We start from the raw sequence: 20,467 nt of genomic DNA, 5'->3' as shown, positions 1-20,467 counted from the left end.
TTTATTAAACAAAGCCAGTGAGGTAGGGAGTATCTTTTATGTTTTCCAGTCAAGTATGATACAGGGGCAATAATCTCTAGCTGAGCTCATCTGCTGCTATTTTTAAGGATAAAGCATTAAAACCTTTCAGAAGTACAAAATAGAATAATTTCATTTTTATAAATGGGTCATAATTCATTCAGTATGCATATAAAACTCACCAGAGTAGACTTGATGCCAACACTTTCAGCTGCCTGAAAAGCCAAAGTGAAGTTTCTTCTCTGCATGAGATATAAAAACATGTTAGAAACCAAGGAAATACTACTTCAAACATAATAAAACTGGTATTAAGAATGTTCATAGTAATGCTGCTACTTTTGCATCAAATGAAGTCTATAATTTGACTATACCAATTTTATAAGAGCCATAGAAATGAACATGTCCTAATATTATCCAAAAATTTACAGAAAATGTTTAGTCATTCCTCATTCAAAAGATAATGCTAAAAAATGATTGTTAGTGAAGAATGACTGAGTTATAAAATGCTAAAGAGTAGATAATTTATTATTTAAAAAGCATAAATAAAAAAAATCTCTTCATGTATTAATGAAACTTTTTACTGATGTATTATCATTAATAATATATCTCCAGATAACACACCAGTAGGTATTAACTGTAGCACACTAGAATACATACAGATTACTCTGCAGTCTAGTTTACCTTTATTTGATACATCTCACTTGAGAAGAGGCACTTATCAGTATAAGAAACTAGGATGAAACAACGTCCTTGTGATATTGAAAGAGATGAACAAAATATGTCAAGATAAGAATTTGACAGATTTAAAGTCTTTAAATAAATAAATAAAATAAAATAAATAAAATGCCTCAGACTTAAATCTATGAACTTCTGTTACTTATTTTTCTTATATCTGATACAAAGTTTGGTTTAATCCGAAGATCTCATAACATTAAAAGGTTATAATAAGAACAGCAGTAAGGTAGTCTGAAGTTTTTCAGTTAAGGTTCCCAGTAATACTGGGTTTTTTTAGAACTGAAATTTCTTCATTCTTCTTTATTAACTCATATTGATTATACAGCCTCGCAATCCCAGGAATGGGATTTTTAATGTCTTACCTTGTCCTGGCTGTTTAGTTCTTGATAGGGAATATGGGCTGGGAGGTAAGTATGGAGGACTGCACAGAAAGCCAAGCCATCATTCCAGCTACTGCTGAAGTTTGTTATGTCAATATTCTTGAAGGGAAAAAAAAATATAAACAATATTAAAATCATAATCTAACAAGTACTAGTTCTACCAATTCACCAATACTTGTGCTGTTTTGTTTTGTTTGGTTTTTTTTTAAATACCTTTGAAGTAACCAGCAGAGAAACTGATCAGCCTAATACTAAAGTTCTGTGGTAAGAAAATAAAAAGCACTACTACAGAGAACAACAGAAACATTTAGTGATAAGAAAATCAGTTATATATTAATTTCAGGTAATATTAAGCTCTGGCCCCCCGCCAAATGTGCAAAATGCGTGTGTTAAAAGGTGTTAAACATGCTAGAGAGGGTAAGGGTATACACACCAAGATAGAAAAGCAAACAAGTTAGAGATGTATGACTAAAATCCCTGAAACAGAAAGTATCTCTGTTAATATAAGATTTTACTTTTCTGCTTCTACTGCATTAATATCCAGACAAAATTCCTAACTGATGAGGACAAATATTTTCTCTTCTAAAAAAAACATTTCTATAAGAAATATACATGAACAAGATCACAAACAAAAATTAAATTTCATTTGGAAATAAAGATGTTCCAACAGATTTAACACTGACAGTGTCAGGGAATCATTATTTTTGGCATTGAAACTGAAACTGAAAACTGCAGTCTTGCACTTCTTGATCTTTTAGTTCCAGTAGGAAACTCAGTGGCACTGGTAAACGCATCTCCTGAGACTATATATACTATTGTAAAAAGAGTCAGGCAGGTCCAAGTTATGAACAAGATGCCTCAGTGACCTTTTAAATTATTGTATACTTGGCTGTTGGCAGTCAAACAATGGTGAAGAGGCTAAGTGGATAGCAGTCAGTTTAAACTCTAATTAAGAAACAGCCAGTGACAACATGTCATAGTTTATCTTTTAGACCTTTATGGAGAAATATAAATATGGTTTAATATCTACCTCACTTAACTGGGCTGAAGCAGAAGCTAGCCAGCTCCCCTACTTAATTTATAAAATTTTAATGTAGCAGGAACCTTAACCTCCAGTCACAGAACTGCAGAAACACAATCACACAAGTCAACCTTTCACCTCACAGCAATTTAATAGTCATCACCTGTCTCTGACAAGACACAAAAACTTGTCATTCCTAATGCAGAAAACTCCACTCAGAATCAGTGTTACTGTGCCACGCAGGCTGAGAACAAAGGCAGTTGTATTTCTTGTCAAACCAATGGCTTGAATTACAAGTGGAAAACAACCGCAATGCCCTCCAACAGAGGAAAAAAACAAAACTAAAGGCAATTTCTAGAAGAATGTGAGGGAAATCTCTATTTCCTGCTCAGCTTTAGCACTTTTTATACAAAGTCCACCAAATGCAGGTTCAAGCTCTGATGACGTAAGCGTACGTGCTCAGGCTCACAATGCCCAAGGCAGTGGTCTGAGCCTCGCCTGCCGTCCTGCTGCCTGCTTGCAAACGGAAATGTCATTGTTGGAGACCCCCAGTCTGTGGGAACATGTTCTTCACACAGCTTCCTCAAGCCACAGGGGTGGGAAAATCTAAAAGCAAAAAAAAAAAAAAAAAAGAAGCTCTCCCTCCTTTCTCCTCAAGAGAGACAGGAAATTGGATTTAAATTAATGCTTGGTTAAAACTTTTTCAATGTTACTTAAATTAGGCAAACAAATGCAACACATGGGGGGCTTTAAGGAAAAAAGGGAAAAAGTAGCAGATTGTTAAGGCCAATAAATTCCTACTTGTGTCTGTTTAAAAAGTTACTTCTTGAAAATTTCTTTCCCCTGCCCTGTAACCAGCAATGCCTCCGATGACATCTGTATCAATAAGATGGATAAAGGCAGGGAGAGGGATTTCTAATTGTCACAGTCATCTGTGACAAGCTAGTTACAAAATTCAAATGTGAATGATCATGTTTCCTTTGCTATACAATCTCTTGAGGGAGAAAAAACTCAGTTTTCACCCCTTCACCGAAATATTCTCCCTCCTTCCTCAGCATGGCCAAGTGATATGGGAAGCAGAGGGGAAAGATGTACGTTGGCATTGTCACAGTTAAGTTAAACACACATCTGCTCAGACATACATAGAGCCAAACTATTTTTTTTTTTTAAAAAAAGTCATACTAGTTAAAGCTACTAAGAGCATTGGCAAATTTTTAAGTCTCAGGACTACAAGGATGGAGAGATTCCTTATTAAAGTAAGGAGGAATACTGAAGCACTGCTGAATCTGATTAACAGTTTCTAGCACACCAGTTTCCAATCTAGTGACTTAATGCTGCATATAGTTTCAACAAGTACCTGTTGAATTGTTATTATTGCAGAATATACTCTATTTACCATAGACCAGGAGTCCATCAAACCAGTCACTGTACAAATAAAGTTTGATGGTACCTTGTCTCACAGAGCTTACAATGCCTTTTTCATCTCCCAGATTGCTCCACACATTTCAGAAGAAGCACAGAAATATTTATTTGAAAATTTAAGAGTCTGAGCCTAAACACCAGCATCACTGAAGCACAGATGAGATCTCGGAAGGGTACACAGCCTTCAAAGTAAGAACAACAGCTTATACTGGAAGTGAGGAAGCACAGAGAAAGAAGATGCAAACAATGCAATACCGTTAAAGCAATGAGCTGAAATAGTGACCTTTGCAACAGTCAGGATGGACATCAACAGGCAAGAATGCATTCATCAAAATTAGGAAATAGAATGCTGCAGTGATGAGTATGAGATAATCAGAACACACACCTGAGGTTTGACCCTGTGGATGAAGAAGGCAGATTTGTGCTCAGAATATATGAAGAAAGAAATTGCAAGGTATGAAAAGAGTCTGGATGCACTAGAAAATAGACCTACAGAACAACTGGGGCTGAAGACAGAACTGTTCACATGATTTAAAAACCAGGAGGAATGCTCACCTCCAAAATCTAGAGACTTTTTTTCATAGTTTTATAAGTATACTCCCTCACCCCAACATGTGAGCAAGAAAAACAGGATAGGTTGTGCTGAAAACAGTAAATTAAACTAAAACAAGAGAACGTCATCTTCCTTTAAACATTATAGTTGTATAAACTAAAAATTTCACTTTAAATATTAGTAGCCTCCATAGAATGTTGAATTTTGAATATAAACACTGGAAAAAAAGGGCCACTTAAAAAAGTTCACTCACAAGTTTGTTGGTTCTCAAAAAGAACTTGGAATATCCTATTTTTCTAAATCGTCCTGTAGGGTCCAGCTTTTATTATTAAGACAACAAGCAGAAAACAAACCCATCATCCAAGAATCTTAATGTATCCAGAGAAGCTGATTTAAATACAGCGGAAGGAAACAATTAAAAGGGACCGGTTTCTGTTTACAATTGCTCTGAGCATTATGAATTATTATTACCTCTCAGACTAAAAAAGTATAATATTGGTCAGACACTAAAAAACAAATCTAGAAACTCGACAGACTGTCATTTAAACTGAAAATTTAATTTTTTATGTAGGGCTTTGAGCACATAACTGGCACATTTAAATACAGCGCAACTTTATTTCCCAAATGCTTTTAACTACTTGTGGTTTTTTGAAAAAGCTTGGTCAGTATAATGAAATCAATCTTGCATTAAGCTCTTATTTCTCAAAGAATTGACAGTAAACAGAACATCAGCCTAAAATCTCTGACATAATTTCTTCTTTGTTACTGCTTTTATTAAGTAATTGGCTCTATTAAGAGAATTCTCCTGGAATCTAACTCGGAATTTTTCTTCAAGCCATTTCAGACCACAAAGTATTAAAGCAATTGAAGGATATACTTTAGGATAAATTGTCAAATGAGGAATAAGCTTTTCTAGAGATAGGTGAACTAGAAGTAGATTTATCAGTCCTTGTCTATTAATGTTTAATACTTAGGGTAGAAGTGAAGTCACATCTAGTATTTGGGAGAGATTTTTTTTTAAAAGGCAATTCTAACAAAAGGAGTTAACTAACAGGCTGTTTTCGTCAAAAGATCTGTGGAAGACACTTTTCAACCAGGAATAAAAAATAGAGTTAAAAATTTGTAAGAATTTTCTAGAGACTGAGCATAAGAACGTAACATTTTACATAATTAAACAGACCAAATTCTATAGTTCATTCTACAGCCATGACAAAGAGGGGAAGAAAAGATGGTAGGGGAACACCCAGGTGGATCCACAACCAAAACCCATTTCAAGCATGACACAAGCTCCTATTAAACTGCAAAGTGCAGAGTAGGAGCACTCACCACAAAGCGAGTATTCCCTTGCACTCACACAGAAAAAAAAGAGTAAGAATATTCTTCCTGAAACAAGGTTGAAATGCAGTAGGAACAAAATGATCCATCAGCTTAGGCTGAAATACAATAGTGGTTAAACAGTAAATGAACTGGATTTGAACATGAATCAGAAGTGCATCCTTGCAGTAAAGAAGGCAAACTGTATCCTGAGCTGCATCACTAAGTGTGCAGGCAGCAGATCGATGGATGGGATTCTTACGCTCTTCTGGGCCCTTGTCAGTCTGCATCTAGAATACCATATAGAGCTTTGGTCCCCCCAGTTCAAGATAGTCATTGAAGAATAAAAAAGGGTCCAGCAGAGAGTTACCATGATGATTAGATGGTTAGAGAACTTGACAGATGAAGAAAGGTTAAAGGAATTTTGTTTGTTCAGCCTAAAGAAGATGCAGGAGAGATGTAATCAGAGTCTTCCAATGCCTAAAAGGCAGTTACAAGGGATGGAGTCTTCACCATGAAACAATTAAGCATTGGAATAGGTTGCCCAGAGAAGTGGAGGAATCTCCCTCACTAGAAACATTCCAGACTGCTTAACAGGGCTCTGCATAACGTCAGTCTAAGGTCTCTCCCAACCTCTGACTTTTCTAGAATTCACAATTTCAAAGTGTTTTTAACCAGTTCAGTGCTAATTTTGAAATTGTCTCCTATTGCTTTTTGCAATAATCCTAAATTAACTGAGGGTCTTCTGCAGTCAGTGAAAATACCTTTATTTTTTAAAAAAGCAAGAAACAGATATTAACTATTATAACCCAGTGATTCAACTAACTTCCCCCCCCCCCTCCCCCCCCAAACTCCACAGCTAAAGAAACCCACAAACACCAAAAAACCCCAACTATAGAAAACACGGTTTCTAACTTAGTTACAAACTAAGAACAAAGTTATTTTAACTATCTCTTCGGCGGACATATCCACAGCTGTCTTCAATCTCCCTGAACTATGTATAGTACAATTCGAGCAGAGGAGCACGCTGCATAGCAGCTTCTTCTCCATCCCTGGCTCTGCACAAGGAGGAAAGGTTCCCACATCCTAACTCAGTTTGGCTCACAAATGAGTTAGGACATGGAGAAAATAAAAACATGTGTTCATGTCTCTGTTGTATTAGTTAATGAAATAAGTGGGCTGAGAAAGCAAAAGCATTAATATGATTCTGACTATAATATATTAAACCATTAAAACAAGATTTGAAGTTTAAGTGTACAGACCTTGGCAGGCTTCTTCCCATGGCAGAAAATTACTATTAAAAGCTTTTAAAAGCTTTTAAAGACACATACACACACAAAATAAAAGAGTATCTGTTTAAAAAAATTAGAAAGGTAAACTACAAAACAACTCCTATCTATGCTCCATTGAATCAGGATTGACTGATTCTCAAATCATGGATTATAGCTGAGGCTATCAGTACTTCTGGCAGTAGGTAAGAACATAAAAGTATTTCTGGAATAGACTTAACAGCAGTTCCAACTACTGCCTCTTCAATCCTAACTTCTGAAAAGGCAGAAAATGGCAAATATAAACCATCAAACCCCTTAAATATTGACTGTTAATATTTCTTTCCATACCAAAGATGTTATTTTTCAATTTCAGCACAAAATAGAACCATAAAAGGAGCAGTCATTCTCAAAAAAACACAATAATAGCTTTGGACATTAATATCTGAAGCACTTACAGAAATACAGACAGCTTAATAATTTATTCTAAATTTTGTCATAATTAAGTCTAACAAGTTGACATTTCTCTTGTATCAGAATCCAATCTAAACAGAAAAAGGAAGCATGTCCTTCCTTAACTCAACAATTTTTGGCTAAAGCATCACAGCTTAAACCAAGGAGAGAAGTGTTTTGGCAGCCTGACTGCTTTGATGAATCAACCAGACAGCACCAGGGAAAGCATGAACACTCGGGAATCATTATTTGAACACAAGCTTACATAAGCACACAGTCATGTTCTCTTTTTGTGCTTTTTAAAAAATCAATATAATATTTTGAGTAGAATATGATCTAGCTTACTGTTGATAAAGATACGTGTATATAAGAACAGGTTTTAAAAAAAGCAACCCAAACCATCTTTTACCTTTAGCTTTGTTGTTCGATGCTTACTATTTGAGTACAAATGGAAGCATTGCTTGATTTCAAGGTGCACTTAGCATACATTCATACTCAATCACACCGTTCAATCACTAAACAATTTTATTGTTTATTGCTGCCACGTAGATAGTAAGTTTTAAATTTTTTGTAAGAGATGTAGCATTGATCTGTATAAGAGGTAAAAATTAGGTGGTCTTTCCAGAAAAAAGCAACATTGCATGAATTAGAGGATGGGTACTACAAGGCTACATTAATGAGGTCCTCCAGTGTATCTGTAATTAGGAAGCATGGAAAGCTTAAAGAAAGGTTAAAAAAACAATTTAGTCTATTCTTGCTGCTATCTTGTGACAATTGCTTTTTTGGTGTCAGACTTCTGGAAGTAAATTATCTCTCAGAATGCTGCCAAAAAATGGAAAATAAATTGAAATATTGCTATAGATAAGAACGGGTAAGGATGTGTGTATCCTGTTTATTGGTCCCCTTCTTAACAAGAAACATGCATGCTCACATCCTTTTTTGGGCTTTTATTACTTGTGTAGTCAAAATGAAAGTAGCTGTGTTCCAGCTAGGGTAAATGCTTCGTAACAGCTGGATGGGATTACTTTATGCTTTGAAGATATCTGGTATTTATGACAGTTTTATGACACTGCACATATTTTAGAGGAGCCAGGAGGATTCTCTTCTCTCTGGAAAATGCAGCACTTGGCACTGTACTCTGAATCAGTATGTCAGATCCTGAGCAAAGCTAACACATGATCGAATTTCAAGTATTTTGTGCCTGTTCATCTGGAAACTAAAGGTGATTCTCTCCTCCTTTATCTAAATGCTTAAAAACCCCACCCTTATCTCAAGAGAGCATCTCCCCTCTTTCACAGCTTAGGGATCGGTTCAGCTCTGAATATAATTAAACTCAGTAACTTAGTGAGTGTAATACTATGTAGACTGAACAGGCTCTAGATGAAAGTTAATACAGAACCTGCCTGCTGTTAGTTCTGCAATGACCTTCTGAAGATCACCATTCTCCAAACCTAAGCTTCAGGGAGAAATTCTGCTTGCAAACAACATCAGACAGCATGTATATTAAAAGCAACAATATAGTAAGAGAAAAAGCCATAGTTATTTACATCAGTAAGAATTTCTTATTTTCATTGGCTATTGTAACCTTATTTTTTTTTATTGAGGTACTCTTTCAAAATATATCAGATTTGGAACACAGTTAAATACTGTTTAGCAACTACATTGCAAGAGATCTGTTCATTTATTCCCTTCCAAATTTGCTTGAATAAACCAAGAAAACTGCACAATGAAGTAATTTATTATAGTTTTTTAACAGGGTTAGGTATTACCTTGTTTATCATAATGCATCCACAAAAGACAAAGTCTTAAGATACCTTTAAAGATTCTGCTATGTGGAACTACACATTTGTCAGAAGTGTAAAGCACAGTTTGGCATAAATGCCTGTGAAAGTGTGAAGGGCTTTAAATAAAATTCTTCCACTACAATGTGCTGAAGTTAGAGCTTTGCCACACCAACATTTTTTAATTATTTAGCAGTCACAAAATTTCAAGCTTCTAAAACAGAGATACTTAAGACTTTTAATCAAAACCTTGAAAGTAATTTCCTAGAGGGGATAGGAGAGTAAAATTATTATTCTTCCATTTAACTTGAGCAGACAAAAAAAACCCCAACTAATGTACCAAGCAATTAAGCAGCACTGTATTCTCCACAAGTACCTTGTGAATAAAGGAAACCTTCTCTCTCTGAAACAGTACAGACTTTGGTGTGTTTTGTCATTTGTTTTTTTTGTGTTTTTTTTGGTTTTTTTTTCCCTCCTTTAGTATTTTCCACACATGGAATAAAAAGCAGCTCAAGAGCTACAGCTGGCCTACAAAGAGAATAACTTTCAGCCGTATGCCTCTGCTCATTAATAAGGGTATGCCAACTATGTCGTACCTTGGTTTTAACATTTTAAGACACTGGCAGCTCACCTGTAACCCTATACACTTGAAACAATTCTTGAAATTAAGGTTTGTATCTAGCTATTTCTGTGACTACTATTTATTAGTTCATATATAAACCAAAGATTCAACTATCCTCCAATATCCAGTGCAAAATATAATCCCAGAAATGAAAGGTAAAACAAGGCCAGGAGCAAAAATGGCTCTGTTAGAAATGGGGCTTTAACTCAGTGTGCATGGTTGCATCTTCTCTATGAAACACCAACAGCTGAAATAATTTCCTATAAATGTTTTACATACATGTATGCATAAAAAACTACAGCTTCACAGGTGAGACATCACCTCCAGGTCACAAGGAGAAAACAAGACCAGAAAAGTGATTGTTGTTGGCAACTGATGAACAAGTAAACATGTTGGCAAAGACACACTTGAAAAATACTGGCTCACAGGGCTGAGCTTTACTTAAATATTGGTAGTTTACTTAGATTTGCATTAGAAACAAATTGATATAATATGAATAGGACAAAATTCACAAAAGAAGTAATCTGAAACAAAAGCCTTCTAAGATGCCCTTTTTCTTGTCCTTGTTTCTAAATTGTGGTTAAACTCTTCCAGGTCATTTTAGAACTTGTCACAAACTCAATTTGGAGGTATTTTTCCTTCAACCTCTTATATTTGTAACTAAATAAATAATAGGTAACATTGATTTAAATTAGTAACAGGATAGAAATTGGTGACTAGATACGAAGTGGACCAACTGCTATTCCTAGAAAGGAAAAGGCTGGGGTATTTAGGACTCCTCAGTTCTGTGTGGCTCATGCAGCAGCTCCGAGACAGAAGATGGCTGGTTGGTCAGCATGCAGGTAGCTCTACAAAGCATGTGCTGGCTCTTGCCCAGATGCTAAGCCAAACAAAAGAAAACAGTGGTGTAGAAGAAAAGTAGAAGTTATAATGATGGGAAATGCTGGGGATAAAAGAGAACTGTGGCAGAGTATAAGACACTAGGAGGAGCTGGATGTAAGAAAAGTTACCCTGTCAGTATTTGGGTGACAGGAAAGGAGGAAGCGAGCTAGAGTACCTTAAGTAGGACTGAATGAGGAAGGGAGATGTTCATGATTCTGATGTTTGTTTACTGCTTGTCAGTTTTGAATCCACATAGTTTTAAAATAAAATGAAAACGTAAGCAAAGTTCCAATTTAAAAAAAAAGATATCCTTATCTGGTATTGATAACATTGTTGAGACACCAGAAAGCTGGATAAGCACTATTCACAATGAATACAATGCTAGATATGCTTAAAACTTTAGAACACCACCAACATGGTGTTCAACCAGAACTGAATTTCAGGGGATGCTGAAAATAATCAAATTCTGTACAACAGAGAAATGAAAAATGAGTGTGCCTAAAGCAAAAGACATTCTTCACCAGAAACTAACTTAATATAACCTTCTGATATTATCTTACTTTTTCAAAAGAAGGCATGCACTGTTTCTACAGATGCTATATGCTATGGTTTCTCAGTAGCAACACAAGCAGAAAACCATACTACAATTGTTGAAGCACGTACAGTAAGTCTCAAAATGTATTCTTCCACCAGTGTTTATAAAACTCAAGTAATTATAAGCAGCAATCTATATAAACAAAAGCATGCCCTTGCATGTGCACACAACTGTAGAATAAAAAGTTTGGAATACTTTCTATTACTTTTCCTAACCAGATAAGAAAGCTGTCAAATTCATCTTTCATTTCAAGACAATATGGGAAAATATTTTTGCATTCAGTTTTGGAGGATTTATAAAGAAATATAACATCCTGCCTTTTTTAAAATGTGGGGAAGGAGAAAGGCTCTTTCCACAAAGAAGCTTATCCTCAGAAATAGCACAGTTTAGTACTAGACGTGCCACAGGAAGAGGGGGGAGGGCTTATATCACAAGCCTGTCCATTGTACTGAAAGACGACTTTTCCTATGGATGGGCGATCATCCTGTTATGCGGCTCTCAACTTCCTCCTGCATTGTGAGTCTCAAGTCATGGAAAGAGTAAAGTTCTTAAACTGAGGATTGTGTTGGGAACTCCAAACACTTTCAATACAAGTTAACCAAACAAATACATCATGGTCAGACTATTAACATCCTGGTTTAGTTTGCTGAAGCCACTATTCTTTTGAAAAAATAATGTAATCAGGAGAACTCTGGATAGTTTTCTTGTTAGTTCTTTTGGCTTCTGATAATATTTGGACTAACTGAAAAAAACCCCTCTGGAACCGCAGTAGAAAGCGAAGTTCAAAATGCAAGACAATGCAACCTTCACAAAACAACTGTCCCTAAATAGACACTAAATGGAAGCACGCTGAAGGGTCCAAGAAAACCTACACTAATTACCCATCCAAAAAAAATTCTCTGAAATTTGAGAAATGGTACTCTAACTGCGTTTCGGAAACATTAATTTAAACCTTAAGTTGCTAAAGTTTCACTTACAGTTTCAAAAGTGCAATTTGTAAAAGGCTGTTTTAAAGTGCCTCCATAAGAGGTCAGCTGCCCCCTTAAGAAAAAAGCTGTTACTGACATGGACCGAAGTGACTAAAGAGCTATTAATGTTAGTTAGGTTAGGACTTGCAGCATGTGTTCCAAGAAAGAGTACAGTACATACCAGTGCCATTGCAATCTATGCAGTCAACTGTGGAGCAGCCTGGTTTATGCCACTGGCAGTTTCTAATGTGTTGCAGCTAGAAGTATGCTACGTTAAACAGCTCTACAGTTACCTGATATCCTTCTGTTTTTTTCTGGCACCACTTCAGCAAGGCATTTCTCTTGGATCCTCCATATTCTCTTGCTAGGGCAGACAAGGGATCTTTCCTCTCTTCCCTAGGAAGAAGGCAGAAGAGCAACTTAGAGCTTGTAACGTATATTTTGCAACAGAAATACATATTGCAAAAGTTTATAAAGAAGGACAAAGTATTGTCACAATGAAAAGTAGTAGGGGTACAGCACCACTGACTGAAAAACAGGATACACAGAAATACCTGCAGAGACTTAAGAATTATTTTGGAGTAATTTTTTCATTAGTGAATCATCCTTCTTTTTCCTTTAAACTTTGTTTTCTAGGTCTTTCAACCTCAATGATATTTTTTCTAAGGGTTCAGAAAATTAAACTCACAACATGGTAAGTTCCAGCTTGAACCATTAAACTAACTCAAGTGACTTTATTTTGTATTTAGAAAGAGAATAAACTGATGCTATCTCTTTTGCATCTCATGGCTGATTACAAATGTCACCTTGAAACAACAAGTTTGCACATTAGCAGCATGGCGTTATTAACAGAACACTTGCCTGACATCTAGAGTTCTCAAAAAAGAGGAAGGAGATCTAACTAGGCTGATCTGCTATTTGATATACTGGCACAATAAAAGCTATCAATTAATTTCACTTCCAGTCTCTCAAGCTATCTCAAGTAATGTTTTCTTTAAGGAAAGATAGAGGAAGAAGAAAACAATCATATCCAAGTTGGCCATTTTTTTTACAAGTCTTACGTTGCAAGCATCTCTTTACCAGGCTTCAGAAATGAGTGCTTAGATTAAAAAGATACACCTCTGTAGTGGCCTAGATACATGATTCAGTATTTCTATAGATACTCTAGCGAACAGTCTGACAAAAATACCAGGTATTAGACCATTATGGAGCTTAGTTACTGGATGTAAAGTGTACCAGCAGTTGTTCTTGTTTTTAATAATTTCCATTTGGAAAATTAAAATAAGATAGCTATCAGTGAATCCACACTGCAAAGATTCCCTCATCTGCCATTTTTTTAGAGTCCTATGTAGATGTAAGCAAGATTCTCACAACATTCACAGAGATGATATCCTAAGTTAATCCTTTTGGATATTTTCAAAAAGACATAGATTGTATACATTCACTCTCAAATCTTCAACTCTTTGTTCTTTACAACACCTTTGGCGACGGGAAAGAGGGGTGGAATGTGGAAATGCATAGTATTTTCAGTGGATTCTCTAATGCACATTTACAGGTAGCAATTCTGCACGTTCTGCTAGGGGAAGAGAAAGCATCCAAGGAATGTGGATTTCTTCATGCATGTGTGCTACCACCAGAACACCAGTGACTGTTTCACGTATCAGCATCTGTCACTCAATGCATAGAAGAGAACATGTGCCAACATACAGTGAAATGTTTTAAGACACTAATCTTAATTATATGTATTGCAATTTGCTTGGTGAGTCATCACGGAAATACAGATGGCAAGATCTCCAAGTTGCTTAGAAAGATAATGTCTGAAACATCCATGAAAATATATGCACAGTGGAACAATACACAGGAAACAGTGTGTGCCCTTCAGCGTGAAAGACAGCAGTATGAGCCTTCAAAACTAACTGTTAATTGCACGGCCATTTAACGTGACAAGAAAGTTGCTAATTGTGTATTTTAGATGAAATAAATTATCTGAACAGGTTACTGTATCTAAACTTCACAGGCACCACACAGCCAGAATTATGCTTCAAGAAATTCTGTACTTCAGTGCTTAAACCAGTACATATTTCGACAATCCAAACTGGTGTATTTTTTCATCAGTGATTGAAACAAGTAACAATGGGATTGCATATTCAATCTGCAATGAAGATTAGGCAATGCTACAAGAACTTTAGAACAGAGATTTGGGACAATATACGAGAACTCAAATTAAAAGCTCCCCCTCTAAACATACTGTTTAGCCATGAGGGAGCTGTACAGCCTGTTCTCAAACTCCAGTAAGAGCACATAGTTTATATCAGGTTCTCACAGTTATGAAAACACTGCTGAAGAAAATAAATTAGCTTAAGTTGCATGGACACAATGAGAAATGGTTTGACATATAAATCTTACAAGTTAGTATATCAGGTCAACCGTATTCCAAATCAAAGAGCCAACAAAGTTTCAACTAGAACAGGGAACAGTAAACTGAAAGTATTTGTTTCAGTGAACTATACCAATAACTGTTTATTTTACAACAACTTTCAGAAAAAGGTAGGGGAAAAAAGAGAAACCTGTTCACATAACAGATTGAAGTCCAGCAGCGAGATTCTGAGGACGGTTCCAAAGAGCATGCTCATCACCACACACCCACTGCTGCACATTCCACTGCTAAATCTTCTTGCAGTGCTTAGCATTGCAGTCAGGGCGGGCAGCTTAGTAATGATAACATAATTATAACTGTACAATTTTACCATGAAATGCCACGCTATTTGCTAGAGTCTGCAGGCTGCTATCAATGCAATTTTATACATTACCAATTCAAAGTTCATATACAGGTGTTTTAGTCTTTTTTTTTTTTTTTAATTTCTGGATGAATTTGATCTAAATTTAGGTGCTAACACACACAATATTAATTGCTGCTGGTAAAGTTCCCACAGATCCAAACTCAATTTAATTTCTGCACAGTCAAAGGAGAGCAGCACTGAGGTGTGCCTCAGCTGATTTCAGAGAAATAATTTTCAATAGCACTCACAGCTGTAAATAACTTCACAATTTTATAATGTAATTATTACATATTGCAAATGTCTCAGAACATTAAGGGTTTAATATTTCTGCTGCACAAAAGCTTTGTCAGGAAGTTCTGTGTTAAATGGTCTTGAGAAAGTCATTTAACCTCTGTCTGCCAGTTTCCCAATCTATGAAGCAGGGCTAAGTACATACTTCACTTGAATTACACAAGGCTTAAATACTTTGAAGTCCTTTGACTGCTAACACTACAGATAGGAAAAGTTTTAAATTTATCACAAGCTTATCTTTTTATGTTACTAATGAAAGTGGGTTGCCTGGCCATTTATTACTTAGACTTGCATTATGATTTCATCTGTGGGACAAATAATCCAGCCTATTCACTCATGGTTATTTAGATGACTTTGCAGTGTCTGGAATCGAGATCTAGTCACGCTGCTTTTGGTCTTCAGCTGCAATTACAAAAGTTAAAGTTGATCATGTGGTCTCCCTGGGTCCAATCCATTCTGAAAGATTTGTTCAACATGCCATAAGTTCATTTCTTGAATTTGGCTTCATGGTATTCTGAACTGATATGATGCTGTTATTTAGTGACATGACTTCGCCTGGTTTTCTAGTGGAGCATAAGTTTTGGTATTAATCTCACAAGCTCCAAAAAACCTAACTTCTAGTCTAACCTTTAAAACATATACTGAGCTGCAGAAAACACTTTCTGAAGCTCTCAAAGATTACTGAAGATTGTTATTGTATAGCACTACAGTCTGCAGTCTTAGTGCCAATATTACATACTAGATATATGCAGACAGATAGCTATGAAATCCACATTTCAGTGTACCACAAAAAATGGTTTTTACCTTATTCGACTTCTGGTTGTAGGGGTGACTGATGCTGTAGGAGAAGATGAGAGTGACAACTGTGGTGAGGTGGTACCCATTGCCATAAGAGATGCTGGAGATGCTCCATCAGGTGCAGTGATATCCCGCTTGATTTCTTCACTACTCCTTCGAGACACTAAGTGGGAAAATGCCCATGTATTTATCATTAGGAAACATAAAAACTTTCAAACTTATTCTTGCTCTCTGACAAGCATTAATTCAGAAACCATGCATAGAAACCTATATCCAATACTAGGCTTCAACATTTTTCTTGATACTTTCCACTTAGGACATATCAAGGATTTAGAATGCACCACCAACAGTTACAATCAAGCCTGTATATTGAGGCAAAGAAAATTTGATGAATGTATCTTAATGGAATATTGCTACCTCCACCTGAAGGATTTAATGAATGAGAAAGAATTTTAACATCAAACCATTTCATTTTCTCTAGTCCATGCAGTTATGTTGCTAAGCTTCAAGTAGTGAAGAAAAAAAAAACCAAAACCAAATCCCAAAGAGTTTAGAGACGACAGCTGCTTTATTTCCATTTAATTTTAATCAAGAATTGGCATGTATGTGATGCTCTGGACATTAATTAAATATCATCAACAAGTATATTGAAGATTGACCAGAGACCATTCAGCCACATTCCACAGAGCTTGCTTCATTTTATCAAAGGACAAACAATTTTTCTTTCAAATGAAAGCACAAGCATTATACTCTGCAAAACCAAATTTGGAACGGCTATGTACTCTCTGCATGGAAGAGTTTCCAGTTAAAAGTATGAAGTTTGCCTTTTATACCTAAATAGTCACCATTGTTTACGTTTGTGCAAATCAAAGGTACAACTCTCCACATGTATCAGAAACTTATTTTCTAATGACTTGGGGCAATTACATTAATTTATAAATACCAGACACAAGAAGCTGAGAAAAAACACTTTTGGGTAGGTTTTGTTTTTTAGGACAAATCAAAATTATCCAAAACACATTTTCTTCTTGAAACCATTTACTCAAATATAGCTGTTTTTTAAAAATATTTCTCTCAAATTAGTTCTGCCTAGTTTAGAGAAAGTATAATTTTCACAGTACCACATTATTTGTGCTATAAATCTTAAAAGATTTGTTTTTAGAAGCCCCCGCTGATACTGAGATGTCAGCTTGATAACAAACTAACACTTTACATGAACTTCTACTTAGCAAGTCTATTTTTAAAAAAAAAAATCAAAGTTAACATCAAATGTACAGCAACAACTATGAGTAAGAATATTTGTAGGTTATGCCAGTCACAAAATGGACTATTTAAAAATGATTCACTGCAAACATTCTTTTGTTCTACAGAATGGGTAGTTTTGCTAGGTAATATGCAAAAACATTGACATGCATTAGATAATGTATAACGATGCATTTCTTACCTAAAAGGAACAATCCTCCTATTTTAAACCATTGACAATAATTCTTTCCACAAATAAAAATGGAATTGCTTAATTAGAGAAGGACAATATGCTTCTCTGCCTCACTCAAAAAAAAAACCCCTACATCCAAGCAGTAAAAATTAACAGCCAGGAACAGTTTCTTTCCTCACATAAACCTTGCACACCAAAATTATTTGTAATACAAGGAAAAATGACATAGAAGTCAACTGTTACATACATGATTCATACTCATCCATCTGGTATGTTGGTGCAAGTTTGTATACGCAACAATAAGGACACTAGATGAACAATTAAAAAAAAAATCCCTTCAGTTCCACTTGATGCAATAAAATAGAGTATTTTATTACCACTGGACTTTAGTTTCTTTCCCCAAATACTTCACTAGAAAATGTGAACACTGAAAAATAAGCTATTCCAAATATCCAAATAGAGTTTTTTTGACAAGAGCTTGATGGTCCGAATACCAAAGTTCTCTCTTGACAAAGTAAAGTAGATCTGTAAGTACAATGTTGAAATGAGAGTTCCTAATTTTACCAACCATCTAAAAAACGTGATATTACCAGAAATAGATTTGGCACTTTCCATAGCAGGTACTCTTGGCAAAGACGCTGGCCTGCTGGTAGATGATGTTCTCAACAAATGTTCTGGACAAAGAAAAAGAAGGGAGAAGATCATTAACGAAGATTCCAGTTACATGTAAGACATTTAGGTATGAGTCATGAACAGTCTACCAGTGCCCAAGTTTGGCTGTTTTAGTGAGAACAACTGATTTTATCTATGTGAAAGAGAAGGCCTAAATTTGCTCATTTCCAATAAAGTTCACTAATCCACTTGGCCCTGGTCTATAAAAAATTGTTTGTTAAACCAAAAGGTTGAACAAGGAATCCCCATTTAGCACATGGCCAAAAACATTCAATATGCCATTCACAATGTGGATTGGTAAAGCAGATTGCTTTGTCCCTCACGTGATTTTTTTTTTCCCCTCCCTTTGGTTTGTTGGGTTTGGTTTTTTTTATTTTTTAAATAAAAACATGTTTGGGTTTTTTTACCTCCTCCATGCAGTGGAGTCTAAAAGGTGCCTTTACATATTGTACAGAAAGATTAGTTCTGCCTACTGCCAAATAATAAAAACAAACTACAAACAAAATTCATTTTCTGTAGCATCAAAACTATTTCCCATCATTGAAGAAATATTCCTTCGAATAAAACCTTTCGACTGTAAACAAAAGGTTTACATACTCCTATGCAGAAACACTTAGAGGGCAGTAATTTGAATACAAAAAAAACATGAAAATGAAGAATGAGGATTAAAAAAAGTGAAACCCCGTTCATTAGTTGAAAATGTGACATAAGAAACACACATTGCTACAGAGATACTTTAAAAATATATTTGGTTGTAAATAGGAATTCTGTCCGGCACACTCGCTATTGGAACGCAGTCCTGCTCCTGCATTGACTGACTATAATGAAAACAAAAACTATGTAAAGCATATCGCTCGTTTTGTGTTTAAGCTTATGTCTACGCATGAACTCTGTAACAATTAAAGAATCCTAAACTATCTTCTTGGAAAGGCATTTCAATATTCCTAAAAATATCAAAGTTTCTAAAATTAAAACTCCAGCTGCATTGTACAAATAACCTCAATATGCATTCAACAAAAGCAAGAAGGAAATCTGGCACATACAGACTATTATGAAGTGCTACAAAAAAAAAAAAACCCAACCCTTTAGAAAACATCAGACCTCGGGAATACCAAATTGAGAGGAAATATTCAGCCTGGAGTCATATGGGGATTATCTTGAGAAACATCTACAAAAAAAAAAAAACCCTCCCTAAAGCAGGCATAAATCAGAGAGCTCCACCCAACACATGATAGCCATTCATTCTCACAGGAAGAGCACATTGTGAACAATGTTTTGAGAGACAAAACAAAGTTCACAGAACAGTGAAATATTGGGAAACAGATAAATCAACATTCAATTTAATTCCATTCAGTTTTTCATCTGGCTTCTGAAGATTCAGTACTTAATAAGTTTATATTTTGTTATTCAATGCAATGCCAACCATCATTCTTGTTTCATTTTGGGGGAGAAGAAAAACCCGCAACCACACAATACATAACGTAACCCCAGAGGTGTGTATTTTTAATATCTGCAAGACAGCTGCAAGACATGTGTCTCAAATCATCTTATCTTGATTTTGCAAGTCATCTCAGTTTATGCCCACATTAAAAACTGTCAGAACAATGCCGAGTTATCAGCATGCAATCAGGGTTTTGTTGAAAATTCAGAAAGGCATCTTTATGATATGCCACCACGTCTGATGAAACACAAGTAATAAAAACCTGAACACAAGATATTCTATGATTCTATGAAGATATTTTGATAAAAGTATATAATACGATAACGCTTTGGATACTAAACTGTATCAATTTTTTTAAAAAGTATTAATAGCATTTCTAAAAACCAAGTTTGAATGAACTTGAATCAATACCTTGAACAGGGATTTCAGCATAGCTTGGTCTTTTGTCTGTCAGTGTAGCAAGGGGTTTTGAAGCTGAGATCGGTCCACTTATAGAATGCCTCTGAAATGGACAGATACTTGTGTCAAACATAATTTGAAGATTAAAAAAACAAATATGGAATTGCAGAATCAGTTTTCAAAACTCAGATATGACATTATTACTGATCTAAAAGAACAAAAAAAATAAAGAAACCTTTAAAAATACTTAGTGAAAAAGGGTGTGTCCTCTTTACCACTTGCTTTTGCCAATCTGAATATACACACACACAATGCATTGATACTGTACATTTACTTCTTTAAACTGAAACATTTTCCTTAAATCAATGTTGCAAATTAAGTTTGTAGCAGTTTTTGCATTAACTTTCACCTTCATTTAAATTTTGTTTGTACAAACCTGTTCTGGTTAAACTTGATGTGTTTAAATAAACTAATACAACCCCCTACATGTAGCCAAGATTTTAGTGCATAATTTCTGTTTTTAACATATGCCTTTATAGCTTTGTGACTTTTCCTGGAAAATTAGGATAATGGTGGATTAGGTGCAGTCACACAAACTACCCACTGCTAAGGAAAACCCTACGGAAAAAAAATTTTTTT

The 20,467-nt window shown here is 35.4% G+C and overlaps 1 protein-coding gene across 1 annotated transcript in view; it reads right to left on the bottom strand.

Annotated features, from left to right (window-relative positions):
• SPECC1L (sperm antigen with calponin homology and coiled-coil domains 1 like) overlaps positions 1–20,467 on the bottom strand; it is a 73,765-nt gene that overhangs the window by 9,528 nt on the left and 43,770 nt on the right. The window contains exons 10-15 of the mRNA XM_074886812.1: positions 19,841–19,931; positions 17,907–17,990; positions 15,888–16,044; positions 12,306–12,408; positions 1,116–1,232; positions 201–260 (exon numbers count right to left, since the gene is read on the bottom strand). Coding sequence (XP_074742913.1) covers positions 201–260; positions 1,116–1,232; positions 12,306–12,408; positions 15,888–16,044; positions 17,907–17,990; positions 19,841–19,931 — 612 coding nt within the window. The remainder of the gene's footprint in view (positions 1–200; positions 261–1,115; positions 1,233–12,305; positions 12,409–15,887; positions 16,045–17,906; positions 17,991–19,840; positions 19,932–20,467) is intronic.

Source organism: Strix uralensis, chromosome 17, assembly GCF_047716275.1.
Source record: "Strix uralensis isolate ZFMK-TIS-50842 chromosome 17, bStrUra1, whole genome shotgun sequence".
Taxonomy (NCBI): domain Eukaryota; kingdom Metazoa; phylum Chordata; class Aves; order Strigiformes; family Strigidae; genus Strix; species Strix uralensis.
This window is presented reverse-complemented; position numbering and strand designations above follow the sequence as displayed.